The sequence below is a fragment of the Glycine soja genome, chromosome 9 (genome assembly GCF_004193775.1).
Source record: "Glycine soja cultivar W05 chromosome 9, ASM419377v2, whole genome shotgun sequence".
Taxonomy (NCBI): Eukaryota; Viridiplantae; Streptophyta; class Magnoliopsida; order Fabales; family Fabaceae; genus Glycine; species Glycine soja.
The window spans coordinates 5,290,800-5,305,033 of NC_041010.1; the positions used below are offsets into that span (position 1 = coordinate 5,290,800).

Consider the following 14,234-nt stretch of genomic DNA (forward strand, 5'->3'; position numbering starts at 1 on the left):
GTGATGGACAGACTCTATAAATAGGATGGGGTGCTCTCAGTTTTGTATCACCAAACCCACTTCTCTATTCAAAAAAAAAAATACACCATCTATTCAGAGTGAGTAAGGGTCTGGAAGAATAAAACTGTCTTTCAGATTCGTGTGTGCGCCGCTTCCCATTCAATTTGCAATGGCTGGAGGTACGCTCGTAATATTTTATTTTCCGTTGTTTGATCTAAATATGTCATTTAATTGATTTGCATGTTTAGATATTCGTATATGTATATTTTTACATTAGTCTCATATTTAACAAGTTACAAATCTGATTATTCTTTATTCTCACAAATTTGATATAAGATAAATATACGTAAGACCTACATACAAACACTTCCAAAAAAAATGTGGATTTATTTATTTGTTTGCAGTTCATGACATATTTATCCCAGAGGTAAATAGTAAATAGATCGATACTCAACCTAGAGATATAAAATATGCCATAATTTTTTATAAACTCAGCAGACATAATCACAGGTACACAAGATGGTACCCATCGAACCCACTATTTCACAATGTCCTATACCCTCTTTGAATTGTTTAGCACATTTTGAATTGCAACAATCATCATAGCAGTGATCAACACTGCAAAGTCCAAGGCCACTAGTGCACTTCCTTATAGGCTCGGTGTCTTTATTTGGCTGAGGAGAGTCACAAGGGTAAATACAAGTACAGTTGAAGTCATCATCACAGTGCCCCTCTGCATGCTTATTGCGGGCTTTACACCTAAGATCACAATTTCTCGTGTCGGAACATAAACCGAAATATCTCGAACATGTCAATCCTTCCACTTGTTTTTGCACTATTCAACATAATATATAACAAAATTAAAACATGAAGGAAAATATTATTGAGTTTTCATATCATTTGTAGTACTTTAACTAGCAACACGATTTTTTAAGCAAGAGACTAACCTGTTACCAAAAGAATCAAAATGATGAAGAGAGGAACATAGTTTGAGATGCGGTGCACCATTTAGATAGAAATATTATTCCTTGTTTCCTTTAGGCTTGCTGTCTCAATGTGATTTTGATGTTCTAGTTCCTGCCTTATTAGTTGAAGTTTTATAGGAAGTTCTCCATAAATATTGTTTGCATGTTAGCAACATTAATTTATGGTTATTAAATGATATTCATAAAAAATTGAATAAATTATTAAATGTCATTTATAATAAACTTCACATTGAAGAAATATAATTGAATGCATTAATTGGGTCAATAGCTAGCTACTTAATAAAGTGTACTTGATGATCACACCTGTAAAACTTCAAATACAAATTAGATTTTAAATCCGTGAGATGGACGGATTAGATTAAATTATATAATTTTATATATGTATTTAATATTTATATACGAATAATATGGATCGTAAAAAGTATGAAAAGTAAGTACGAAAAGAATTTTATGGACAAAAAATATGGAAAATAAATTTAGACTAAAAAATGCAAAAACCTGGGGACCAAAAATAAAAAATCTAAAAATGTAGGGACTAAAAAGATAGTTACCTATTAAAAATTATTTAATATATATTGAATACTTAATGAATGTGGGAATAAATGACATGAATTAATTGTTACTTTTAAAATGGATAAATAAAAAAAAATTGTACAAAAGTAACTAAAAAGATGTAAAACGAACGTGGTAATATTTAATTAAAGTGTTTGTCTAATTGACCAAAAGTCAAAATTGAGTTAAACAATTGCATAGAATTTAGATAATTGTGTTATTTTGAATCCAATTACTGTGACTCACATTTAATGTTTCATCTTTCATTTTTCTCTCATATATTATTTATGTGTAAAACAAAAAATTTATAATTGTTAATTATTTTTTTTATAAATTTATTTAAAATTTAGTAATTATTTTTTATTCATTATATTATTTATTCACCTTATTTAAATTATTATCCTTAGAATTTGTAAAATAAATGAAAACAATTTTTCTAAAGTTGTTTTTTATAATAACTAACAGGATGCACATTCATTCCTTCATATGGGTAACCCGATTGTTTTAGCATATTTTATAGGCAAATAAATAACACAATACATATTTAATTTATCAAGAACGTTCTTATTTAAAGAATCAATATTGTTTATATGATGAGTATATTATTTTCAAATGTCTAAACAATATTTTTTCATGGTAAAACATTTAAGTAGAAACAAATATTATGGAAATTTGTATATTAAAAACGACTTAATTGTAAATTTTACCATTTAACTTTCATGATTTTGAAAATTTTAAAATTTAATTTTTTTTTCACAAATTTTATCCTCCAACTTTTATCATTTTGCAGATTTTATCACTCAAGTTTTATTTTAATGAATTTTACCATTTATGTTTCATCATTTTAGGAATTTTATCATTTAATTTTTTTATTTTTATGCATTTTATCATTATGTTGACAATAAAATTTGTAAGTAATAAAATAAATATAAAACACAATCTAAATTTTTTAGAAAATTTAATTAAGTTAGTTGAACATAGTTCGTGAGTTGTTATAAAATTTTGTTTTTGATTTCTATAAATAAAAAATTAATAAATAGAAAACTCATTTAAAATTATTTTTTATTTTAAATTTTATTATTGTTTGTTATTTTTTAAAATGTCAAATATAAAAGTAATGTAAAGTGCACAAACAACCATGGAAATTAAAGTGGCATGAAAATGAATGGACCTAAATGAGGTAACCATTGAATTATAATGGGAAAACAAAAAAATAAAAGATAAAATTACACTTTTGATCTCCCACTTTAGCTCCAATTTAACATTTGATTCCCCGTTAATTTAATTCACAAATTTGATCCCTTTTTTATAAAATCCTACAATGTTGGTTCCAGACGTCGATTCCAGACGCCTCAATTGAACGTTAAGGTTAACTGTCACGTGTCAACGTCTAAGAGATTAGTTCAAAAGCATTTTTTAACCCATATGTGGTATAAAAAAATTACCCTAAAAAAACCCTAAAATCAAGGTGCCTCTCTCGTGTAAAATTAAGAAAAATGTCTCCTTTGGATACCCTCTACACACTAACCTACCTTCACTTCCTCGACCTCCATAAAAACCGCTTAAATGGCACCATTTCACCTCTCTTAAACTGCACAAGCCTAGAATTACTGTACGTCTTCCGCAATGATTTCTCCGACGAGATTCCGGTGGAGATATCCTTGCTTCCCTTACTTGCACTCAAACCTCCATTCCCTTACTTTGCTGCAACAATCCAATCAAAACAACAAGTGCCGCAAAATCACACACCAAAACTCCTTAGCTCTCACTCCCTGGACTTCCCATACCGAACACCGCCTCACTCTTCCAACCTCTTCCACGCAATCTGCCGCAACAGCAATCCTACCTCCGCCCTCCAAGTCTGTGCTGCCATAGACTGCGTCCTCACCACCACTGCCAAAGGCCAAACTCGCTGAGCCACGCCATTCTCGCAAATTCGTTCGGCCGGTGGAGGAAGCAGGAGCAGAGGCACCACAAGAAGGTCAAGAACTACTCCACCAACCAATAATAAACTTTTCCCAATGTTGTTATATCCTTCATACAATAATAGTATTAGCAAGCTCAAATCTGAAAATGATGGAAACAACTCATTTAGAATGAAAGAGTTAAATAAAACAAACAAAAAAAGTTATACCTTTAGCACATCCATGTGTGAGCTGCGGGACACCGTGAACATGAAACCTAGTTTTGATGACATCTAAAGGACACACAAACGTAGCAGCAATAACCCCTGCATCAAATTGAACAAAAAAAATTGAACGAATCCAATTGAGCAGGATGGAAAAAGGAAAAAGGAAATTGCGATTGGAAAAGGAGAATTGAGGATACCTGCGAAAGCACCGGTGGCGACATTGTAAAGGAGGCCCTTGGGATTGATATTAAGGGCAACGTGGATGTCGGGAGTCATGCCTGGCAGAATCGATGGAGAAATCGGAGAAAACGAAAAAGGAAACCTCTCTGGAGTGGTTGCATGGCTTGGGAGAGAGACAGTCTTGCTCGCAGGTTCGATTGATCGAGAGAGACAAAAAAGATTTTTGGGATTAGATTAGGGTTTGGGTTTGGATTCGATCAGATCCAAGAAGGCCAGTCAAAATGCCTCATTTCATTGGCAAAAATTTTACCACACATGGATAAAAAAAAATTCAAGGTGTCTCTCAGACGTTAACACGTGATAATCAATGTCACAGGGAAACAAATGCAAAATTAGAATTAAAGTAGGGGACCAAAAGTACAATTTAGCCAAAATAAAATAAAAAAAAAACCACTCTAAAATCATGTTACACCTAGCTATAATTGAAAAGGATTATGATAAAAGACAGGCCTCAGAATATGACACCTAATTAAGAGTAAGAGACGGATCTCAAGGAAAAAATAATAAGATATATATATATATATATATATATATATATATATAACTCCTGATATTTAGAATCCAAATGTTTCACTAAATTTTTTCTCACATGAAAATATTTCTACCCTATACAAAAAGGTTAAAAAAAAATCATTGATGAATCCTTCAAAGTGCTATAATCAAAGAGCTCCAGAGAGAGGTATGCATATATACAGCCTCAAGCCCATTCAAGCCTTCAAGCACAAACATGGTAGCCATTGTGGGTTCTTAAAATGTCACTCCAAATCGACCAACTCCCAATGATCCTTTATGGCTGTCCGATAGTGACATCGGGCACCTTCTTAATGTGCCCAATATGTACATTTACAAAGCAAAACAATACAGCCACACCATTGAGAGGATGAGAAACTCTTATAGAAAGCTTTCGGTATGTTACTATCATGTAGCTGGCAGGCTGAGCTTCACAAAAAGTGGTCGAATGGAAGTGGATTGTAACGCAAAGGGAGTAACATTGCTTGAAGCCAAAACTACAAAAACATTTGGTGATTATGGAGACTTTTCACCCTCCGAGTCCACCGAGGAACTTGTTCCAAAAGTTTATTATACTCAACCTATAGAGGAGATTCCCCTACTACTTCTACTGCAATTAACAACAAGGTTCCATGGAGGTGAATGTCTTGCCATTGGAGTTGTTATCTCTCATTCATTGACTGATGCAACCGGCATCATTCACTTCATGATCGATCTCAGATGGGCAAAGCTGACTTGAGGAGAAGAACTAGACCCTAATGAAATTCCATTTCTTGATCGAACACTACTCAAATTACCACATCAGCCATCATCAAAAGATAAGGGAAGCAGCTCATGTGATTACGGATGAGTTTATAAGGTCACAATTGAATGTTATTTTAGGGCAAGAGCAATTCGATCACATAAGGGCTTTTTAATTTCATGGGACAAGGACGCCGTCTGAATGTCCCCTATGCTGGGGATCATAACATCCTACTATACTCACAAGCTTGATGACCATGCCAGTGTATGAAGCAGATTTCTGGTTTGGGAAAGCCTGTGCTCTTTGGTTTAGTAAGTCATCAGTTTCAAGAAGATAGGGCAGCAATTCTTCCAAACCCAGATGGAGACCGTGTCATTGTCAGCATATTTTTCCAGAGACAGCACTTATGCAGCTTTTCAAATTAGTCTTCTACGAGGATATGTATGTATCCTAGTTATAGCACATATTTGGAGCTACGAAATATCCTGTTAGTTATTGTGTCCAGGACTACTGCAATGATTGCAGTTTAATTTCAAAGTTCTGGTTCCTCGTTTTTAGATGTTGATAATGTATGTTCGGTTTTTCTTTATTAAGTATGCTTGATCGTGGGCTGACTAGAGCACAGAGCACATGATCTACAATCAATAATACATGTGATTTTCCTATATATTGATAGAATAAAAGTCTTTAATAGTGTATGAAATCAAACAAATATTAGAAGGGTTATGTATTTATTATTAACTTAGAGAGTTTTGACAGTACGTATGTTTTGTTGTTGTCTGGCAATCTGTGACTCTGTCTTATAATTCTTTCACTACTCATTAAATAAAAAATAAAATAATTTTATCTTATAATACCCAACTTAATGGTTAAAAGATATATACTAGCTACTATGCCCCAGTAAGCACGGATATTTCGTAACCATTAATAAAACCCACCACCAGCTTCAGCTAATTAACCAAGAAAGACCCACATTCTATACTTAAAACAAGATTTCAACCCACCACAAAAACCAACACCCGACGTACAATCGGCAACACCAGACACCAATATACTTTGGAGTAATTACAAGCCAAAACCACTATAGCCATACACGTGATTCCCATGAAACCCTACATAAAATACTACGCCGAAAGTAACTTTTGGTTCCCTTTTACCGACAATGTAAAAGCCACTAAAACTTTTGGTGGCAATTGTCTTAATAAAATAATAGCAAATGCTATTACCCTAATAAAAAAAAAGCATGTATACTTTACCACCTAACTTTCATGATTGTGTAAATTTTAGGATTAAACTTTTTTTCCCGTAAATTTTACTATCTAACTTTTATATTTTTACAAATTTTATTACCCAAATTTCATTTTCACAGATTTTACCTTCCAACTTTTATTATTTTATGAATTTTATCATCAACATTTTTTGTGTATTTTACATTGGTACCCCCAAAAAAATTTCTACAAAATAAGTTTTGAATGAATTAGTATCTTTTATCAGCTAATTTTTTACATTAATTAATAAATTACAGTATTTAAATCATGTTTATAACAAATAGATTGGTATAAATTTTAAAATCGAGACAACATAGAATTTCTTTCCAAAACTTTCAGGACAATCAATTAATATCAAATTGTAGAAGGTAATCATATTTATACGATTATGCTTATTATATTCATTTAGCTTTCATATTTTTTATTATATAAAGTGATATATAATAAGCCTAAACTTATAGGGAAAATTAGATAATTCCAAATTCATAAAATGATCATTAATATTGTCATCCAATCACAAGTATCATTTGAATTACTTTAAAATAATTATTTTAAAAGTTAACAAACTTATCATATATATGGATTGTGATAAAATAATTCTGTAAGACTTTTTACGGTGTTAAATCCATACATTTTTTCTCTATTCCTTTTGCATCCCTTTGTGATCATTTTACAAGCCAAATCAATTCTAATATTCTGTATTTTCCAATTTTCATCTTGTTATTTACTATTCTTCATTTTATTGAATTTAATTTCAAAAGAAATAAGTGAGCACATTGCACAAACACTTTGGAATTGAACGAGACAAATTAATCACAATTCGAGTATAGTGTTTACATTGCTTCTATAATAGCGGGGAGCAATAATATTGTTTTAAAATGTGATAGTGGCTGCGGTTGTGTTACAGTGAGTCATAAAACCTTACTGATGTGGTCACAATTGCGGTTGCAATTGTGTTATGATGAGTCAAAATACTTTGACATTGCGACCACGATTGTGATTGTGGAATGTTATTTAAAAGCATGGCGGGGAGGTACAGATCTTGTTAGGTTAAATGCTGATGGTAGTTCTTTGACAAATTCAGAAAAGACTGGATTTGATGCTATTTGCAAAGATCATAGTGGGAAATTCATACTTGGCTTTGATGGCAATGTGGGGGAGTCAAATATATTGCAGGCTGAAAGAATGGCTCTTTTGCATGGGATCCTTTTGTGTTGGGAAGAAGGTTTTTAAAATATTTTGTGTGTCTTTGATACGAAACAGGTTGTCAAATTCATCATCACCATGCTAATGAGTTACAAATTATTTGTAACCTCATAGCCAAGGATTGATCTTTCATATTACGCCATATCTATCGGGAAGGTAAGTTTTATACGGATATATTAGCTATAAGATGGGTTCCAATTGTGAGGATCAGGTTTTAAATAATTGTGGTTGTCATGAGTCAAAAAACCTTTACATTACCGGTAACTGCAGCAAAATGCGGCTGATGCAGATGCAATTACAGTTGCAGACAGTTGAAAAACCATAACGTTGCGATTGCAATTTCGGTTGCGAACCGCAATTTAAAAAAATCATACTGTGAGGATATTTAGGTTTTGTGCTGAATTCCTTGCTGCAATCAGAGGTTATGGGAATTACCTTCCTGAGATTCTAATTTTCTGCTTTTTGTTTTCTTCTCTCTTGAAAAATCTCAGTTTATGGTTTGCTTGTAGTGTCAGTTTTAGTTCCACCATAGATTTTTTTTTTCTTAACCGATTTATCTCCACACCAAAATGGAAAAAGAAAATGAAACCTGTACAGGCACTAATTTTTACTAACCTCTCACCAATTCCAACATGGACAGACATGGATGATGATAGAAATAGTTTAAAAAAATGTGTTCGTTTATAAGTAAAATTCTATACTCCTATCATACAAAAATATTCTCTCTGTTTATAAGAAAAGAGAGGAAATCTTCATTAGTTGATTTGCTCAAAATAAAGACTATCAAATCATAACACAAGTTGTTCCTTGTTTCCTAGATTGATTCTTGGAAGAGATATTGCAAAAATGGTCCTAGTAAACAAGATCATGCAATTTTCATGTGCTGGGTACCTTTTAAATGCCCTTTAATTTTCCATTCCCTGCCATCAATTCTCTTTTATATATGCAAATCACACCTTCCACCAGGTCAATCAATACATATCTTATAAAGCCTAAAGATTTCCTTCTCACTATAAATTTCAATCATGAATGTCTTGGGAGCTATATATATCTACAACCTACCTAAACTGAAACAAAAAATTCAGCCACAAAGAAGATCAATATACAATGACATTTGCACATGAACCATTGCATCTTCTTTTGCTGTTATCCTTATCAACATGTTGTTTCTCATCAACTAGCACCATTTCATCTGTTAAACCTCAGAGACTGGTCTCCAAACTCATTCACCCTGGCTCAGTTCACCATCCCCACTATAAGCCAAATGAAACCGCCAAAGACCGAATGGAGCTCGATATCCAACACTCGGCTGCACGTTTCGCTTATATACAAGCAAGGATAGAAGGTTCTTTGGTCTCTAATAATGAGTACAAAGCTAGAGTTTCTCCCTCCTTAACTGGTAGAACCATAATGGCCAATATCTCAATAGGCCAACCCCCCATACCACAACTAGTAGTTATGGACACTGGCAGTGACATCTTGTGGGTCATGTGCACCCCTTGCACAAACTGTGACAATCATTTAGGTCTACTCTTTGACCCCTCAATGTCTTCCACATTTTCCCCACTATGCAAAACACCCTGTGACTTCAAGGGATGTAGTAGATGTGACCCTATTCCATTTACCGTCACTTATGCAGACAACTCCACTGCTTCAGGAATGTTTGGCCGTGACACGGTTGTCTTTGAGACAACTGATGAAGGTACCTCTCGGATACCGGATGTACTATTTGGATGTGGCCACAACATCGGACAAGATACAGATCCAGGGCACAATGGAATACTAGGACTAAACAATGGACCTGACTCTTTGGCAACAAAAATCGGACAAAAGTTTTCATACTGCATTGGCGACCTGGCTGATCCATATTACAATTATCACCAACTGATATTAGGTGAAGGGGCAGATCTTGAAGGCTATTCCACACCTTTTGAAGTGTACAATGGATTTTATTATGTCACCATGGAAGGCATAAGTGTAGGGGAAAAAAGGCTTGACATAGCTCCAGAAACTTTTGAAATGAAAAAGAATAGAACAGGTGGAGTCATCATTGACACAGGAAGCACTATCACCTTCCTAGTTGATAGTGTTCATAGATTACTATCCAAAGAAGTTAGAAATCTCCTTGGTTGGTCCTTTAGACAAACTACAATTGAAAAATCCCCATGGATGCAGTGCTTTTATGGGAGTATAAGTAGAGATCTAGTTGGATTTCCTGTGGTTACATTCCATTTTGCTGATGGAGCAGATTTGGCTTTGGATTCGGGAAGCTTTTTTAATCAACTCAATGATAACGTGTTTTGCATGACTGTAGGTCCAGTCAGTAGCCTTAACCTTAAAAGTAAGCCTTCCCTTATTGGATTGTTAGCCCAACAGAGTTACAGTGTGGGATATGACCTGGTTAATCAATTTGTTTACTTCCAAAGAATTGATTGTGAACTTCTTAGTGGTTGATGATTGTGGATATATGCATTCACAAATCACAACTTTTGATCTCCAAATATTAGAGCAAGTCCTGAAACATAATTTGTACACTAACAAGATAAACAGCAACGCGTTACTCTCATAGCATATAAATGGCTGCAATTATTTAAAAATTTAACAAGAATATGCAATGTAGTGTTCTTTATGAACAAACTTAGACACAAGATTCACGTCAATGTTAGAAAAAGACACATAACGTTTTTGGTTCAGGAAGGGCCTGTTAAATCCTGGAGGACTTAATTTTTTCGTAGATAAATCTTTGAGAACAGTGTGCCTAATACATGTCTAAAGTCATACCAAAGGCCATCAGTTCTTGTTTTCCAGCCTCGAAGACATCAAAAGGTGAATGCATACTTTTTAATGGCTCAGTGCTGAGTCCAACAGGTTCCTTTATAGCAACTTCATAAGTTAAAGTGCAGACGGGAGAGCATAGTTGAGCCATGAAAGGTAGTAGTTATGCATTGGAGCCAAAAGGCAAACTAGCTGCTTATCATCCATATTATATAACTGCGATTTCATACATGATCCAACATTTGAGATGATTCTGTTCCTACTTCTGTTGCTATACCTTTAACCAATAGCTTGAATTCTCCACTATGGATATCGTAGTTCTCATCAATCTCCAGATATAGCATTTACTTCTAAGACATGATTCAGTCCTGTGACTTGAATCAATGGCACAAAATTGTAAGAAACAAACGGAAATGTCAAATGTAAACAATACCTTGAATGAGCTTTCATTGTCTCATCCTTGAAACAATTCTTTATCACAGTTAAAAATCACAAAATCATCATTATTTGTACAGTATATTTTAGGCTAGTTCCCCCTTTCATTTTAGTCATTTGTCCCTTTCAGATCGATGATTAAAGCAACAAGACAGAGGCTTAGCAAATAATTTTTGCAATACCATAAATTAATAACCCTATTTACTAATTAAAATAGATTCAGTACTAGTAAAAGCCCAAGCTTTGGACAATAAAACTAATAACCCCAATCTAACAGTGGGGAGTGACAACAGGAGAGCCACACCCAAATTAACCAAATAAACTTAGTGTTGCAGAAGGCAATAAATTTGATAAAAGAATGGAAATTGTAAGGAACATGGATGCCATGCCAAAATTGTCTAACAAAGAATTTATTAATTTATATAATAAATAAAAGGTGACATCAATCCTTTAGGTAATATTTTAAGGCGCCGTTTTAGTTTGACCAGTTTAATTACATTAAGATTCATTACTAAAGGAATGGTAAGCATTTATACATGTATATACACCTTAGAAACTTAATTATAACGAACAATTAACCTGCAGGTGTCACTTCTCATCCACATGCTCTCTTTACTACAACACAGGGAGACTAGTTCCTAAAAAAAATTCTTCTTTTTTATCCCTCATGTTCAATTCATAGACTCTGACAGCTCAGAATGCATTTTTTTCGCTGATTGATTTGCTTTATCTAGCTCCCCTTGACACAGAGCAGCAATTCTACAATAATAGAAGTCAAAGTCTTACAACAATAATGGTTGTCATATAACCACCATTATTTGTTGTAAGATTGCTTACATCTTATCTTTGTCATCACAAGGTCCAAAATTCAAACCACTTTTGCAAGAGGAAGGTGGAACTCTTGAAGATCTTGAACAAAAAATCCTTTCATTCATAAATCTTCTGTTGTTTGTGGAAACCTTGATTATCAGTGGACAACCTTTAAACATCAAAAAGCATACATCAATTACTTAGAGAACTGAAACAGTTTCTTGAACCCTTCCTTGCTCATACAAAGTGGCAAGGAAATCACTTATTGACTTCAGTATCACCTCCTTGTTGATTATGTTATTTAACTGCCACATTATTGTCTGGAGCATTTCTCTCAACAAACTCCCAGCGTCTTCCATACTTCGCTGGGTACATCTACCACTTATCAAATATTTAATTAATAATAATAATTGTGTGTTCAAGTCTCAAGAGGTCCATGTGCCATGTTCAAACTTCAGTTTCAGTTTCACCATAGATTTTTTTTTCTTACCAATGGATCTAAATACCAAATGAAAAAAAAAATGAAACCTGACTTCTCACAAATATTGCAACATGATTGAAGACGAAAAAGATAGTTTATGAAAGGTGTTTACATGCGAAATCGTTACTCCTATCGTTATGGAAAAAGATCTCCATTTCTTTCCCTTCATTTCTTCCAACATTGGTGTGATGGTGACATCACGAGCACTAAGAGGAGAGGAAATCTTCTTTGGTTGATTTGCTCAAAATAAAGATTATCAAATCATAACACAAGTTGTTCCTCGTTTTCTAGATTGATTCTTGGCAGAGAATGTAAAGATTGTCCTAGTAAACAAGATCATAAAACTTTCATGTGCTTGGTTAAAGGCCCTATACTTTTTTATTCCCTGCCATCAATTTTCTTTTGTATATATACAAATCATACCTTCCACCATGTCAATCAATATATGTGTGTTAAAGCATACAGGTTTCTTTCTCACTATATATTTCTATCCTAAATGTCTTGGAAGAAATATATATCTACAACCTACCTAAACTCAAAACAGCAAACACAATAACAAAGAAGGTCAATACTCAATGGCATTTGCATATAAACCATTGCATCTTCTTTTGCTGTTATCCTTCTCAACATGTTGTTTCTCATCAACTAGCACCGTTTCATCGGCTAAACCTCGGAGACTGGTCTCCAAACTCATTCACCCTGGCTCAGTTCACCATCCCCACTACAAGCCAAATGAAACAGCCAAAGACCGAATGGAACTCGATATCGAACACTCGGCTGCACGTTTAGCCTACATACAAGCGAGGATAGAAGGTTCTTTGGTCTATAATAATGACTACACAGCTAGTGTTTCTCCCTCCTTAACTGGCAGAACCATACTGGTCAATCTCTCAATAGGCCAACCCTCCATCCCACAACTAGTAGTTATGGACACTGGCAGTGACATCTTGTGGATCATGTGCAACCCTTGCACAAACTGTGACAACCATTTAGGTCTACTCTTTGACCCCTCAATGTCTTCCACCTTTTCCCCACTGTGCAAAACACCCTGTGGCTTCAAGGGCTGTAAATGTGACCCTATTCCTTTCACCATCTCTTATGTGGACAACTCCTCTGCCTCAGGAACATTTGGCCGCGACATTCTTGTCTTCGAGACAACAGATGAAGGTACCTCTCAGATATCTGATGTAATAATTGGATGTGGTCACAACATCGGATTTAATTCGGATCCCGGGTACAATGGAATACTAGGACTAAACAATGGACCTAACTCTTTGGCAACACAAATTGGCCGAAAGTTCTCTTACTGCATAGGCAACCTGGCTGATCCATATTACAATTACAACCAATTGAGACTAGGTGAAGGGGCAGATCTTGAAGGCTATTCCACACCTTTTGAAGTGTACCATGGCTTTTATTATGTCACCATGGAAGGCATAAGTGTAGGGGAAAAAAGGCTTGACATAGCTCTAGAAACATTTGAGATGAAAAGGAATGGCACAGGTGGAGTGATCCTTGACTCAGGGACCACTATCACCTACCTAGTTGACAGTGCGCATAAATTACTATACAATGAAGTTAGAAATCTCCTTAAATGGTCCTTTAGACAAGTTATATTTGAAAATGCTCCATGGAAGCTGTGTTATTATGGGATTATAAGTAGAGATCTAGTTGGGTTTCCAGTGGTTACATTCCATTTTGTTGATGGAGCAGATTTGGCTTTGGACACAGGAAGCTTTTTTAGTCAACGCGATGACATATTTTGCATGACTGTAAGTCCAGCCAGCATCCTTAACACTACAATTAGTCCTTCAGTTATTGGATTGCTAGCCCAGCAGAGCTACAACGTGGGATATGACCTAGTTAATCAATTTGTTTACTTCCAAAGAATTGATTGTGAACTTCTTAGCGGTTGATGATTATGGATGCAATCATAAATCACAGAACTTGTTCTCCAAAATGCAATTTCCGTGCATTAATATAAGAGCATGTCCAGAAGCATAATTTGCACACTAATAAGGAAATCAACAGTGTGTTGCTCTCTCATAGTACATATATGGCTATAATTATTTTAAATACATCTAATGTTCAAAGTGTT

The 14,234-nt window shown here is 34.4% G+C and overlaps 3 protein-coding genes and 1 pseudogene across 3 annotated transcripts; 3 read left to right on the forward strand and 1 right to left on the reverse strand.

Annotated features, from left to right (window-relative positions):
• Positions 1 to 367: 367 nt before the first annotated feature.
• Positions 368 to 1,093, reverse strand: LOC114425413 (defensin-like protein 183). Its single transcript, XM_028392334.1, has 2 exons — positions 948 to 1,093; positions 368 to 835 (listed from the first exon to the last, which is right to left on the reverse strand). Exons 1-2 carry the CDS (start codon positions 1,006 to 1,008, stop codon positions 492 to 494), a joined length of 405 nt encoding a protein of 134 aa, XP_028248135.1. The 5' UTR covers positions 1,009 to 1,093; the 3' UTR covers positions 368 to 491.
• A 3,543-nt stretch (positions 1,094 to 4,636) lies between these two features.
• LOC114425587 lies at positions 4,637 to 5,861 on the forward strand (annotated as a pseudogene).
• A 2,881-nt stretch (positions 5,862 to 8,742) lies between these two features.
• LOC114367768 (aspartic proteinase CDR1-like) lies at positions 8,743 to 10,089 on the forward strand. Its single transcript, XM_028324960.1, has one exon. The coding sequence runs from the start codon at positions 8,743 to 8,745 to the stop codon at positions 10,087 to 10,089; it is 1,347 nt and encodes a 448-aa protein (XP_028180761.1).
• A 2,557-nt stretch (positions 10,090 to 12,646) lies between these two features.
• On the forward strand, positions 12,647 to 14,052 carry LOC114367769 (aspartic proteinase CDR1-like). Its single transcript, XM_028324961.1, has one exon. The coding sequence runs from the start codon at positions 12,712 to 12,714 to the stop codon at positions 14,050 to 14,052; it is 1,341 nt and encodes a 446-aa protein (XP_028180762.1). The 5' UTR covers positions 12,647 to 12,711.
• The last annotated feature ends 182 nt before the right edge of the window (positions 14,053 to 14,234 follow it).